The sequence below is a fragment of the Antrostomus carolinensis genome, unplaced genomic scaffold (genome assembly GCF_000700745.2).
Source record: "Antrostomus carolinensis isolate BGI_N321 unplaced genomic scaffold, ASM70074v2 scaffold44674, whole genome shotgun sequence".
Taxonomy (NCBI): Eukaryota; Metazoa; Chordata; class Aves; order Caprimulgiformes; family Caprimulgidae; genus Antrostomus; species Antrostomus carolinensis.
The window spans coordinates 1,912-2,153 of NW_010312223.1; the positions used below are offsets into that span (position 1 = coordinate 1,912).

General features: G+C 62.4%; 1 protein-coding gene across 1 annotated transcript in view; it reads left to right on the top strand.

Annotated features, from left to right (window-relative positions):
• LOC104524172 (semaphorin-4C) overlaps positions 1-216 on the top strand; it is a gene marked incomplete at both ends in the record, with an annotated part of 1,104 nt that extends 888 nt beyond the window's left edge. The window contains one exon of the mRNA XM_029084743.1: positions 72-216. Within this exon, the coding sequence (XP_028940576.1) occupies positions 72-216 (145 nt within the window). The remainder of the gene's footprint in view (positions 1-71) is intronic.
• Positions 217-242: the final 26 nt, after the last annotated feature.

Genomic DNA, 242 nt, shown 5'->3' on the forward strand with positions numbered 1-242 from the left:
GCAACGGGGATGTGGCAACACCTGGAGGTTCCCCGTGTCCGTAGTGGTTCCCCCTAAACCTGTCCCTGCAGGGGAGACGTGGATGTCTCGGCTATTTGCCGCTACCACATCCTGGAGGTGAAGAAAGCGTTCGAGGGACCCTACAAGGAATATCGGGAGCAGGCACAGAAGTGGGGCCGGTACTCGGATGAGGTGCCCAGCCCTCGTCCCGGCGCGGTGAGTGCCGACACCGGGGATGGGAA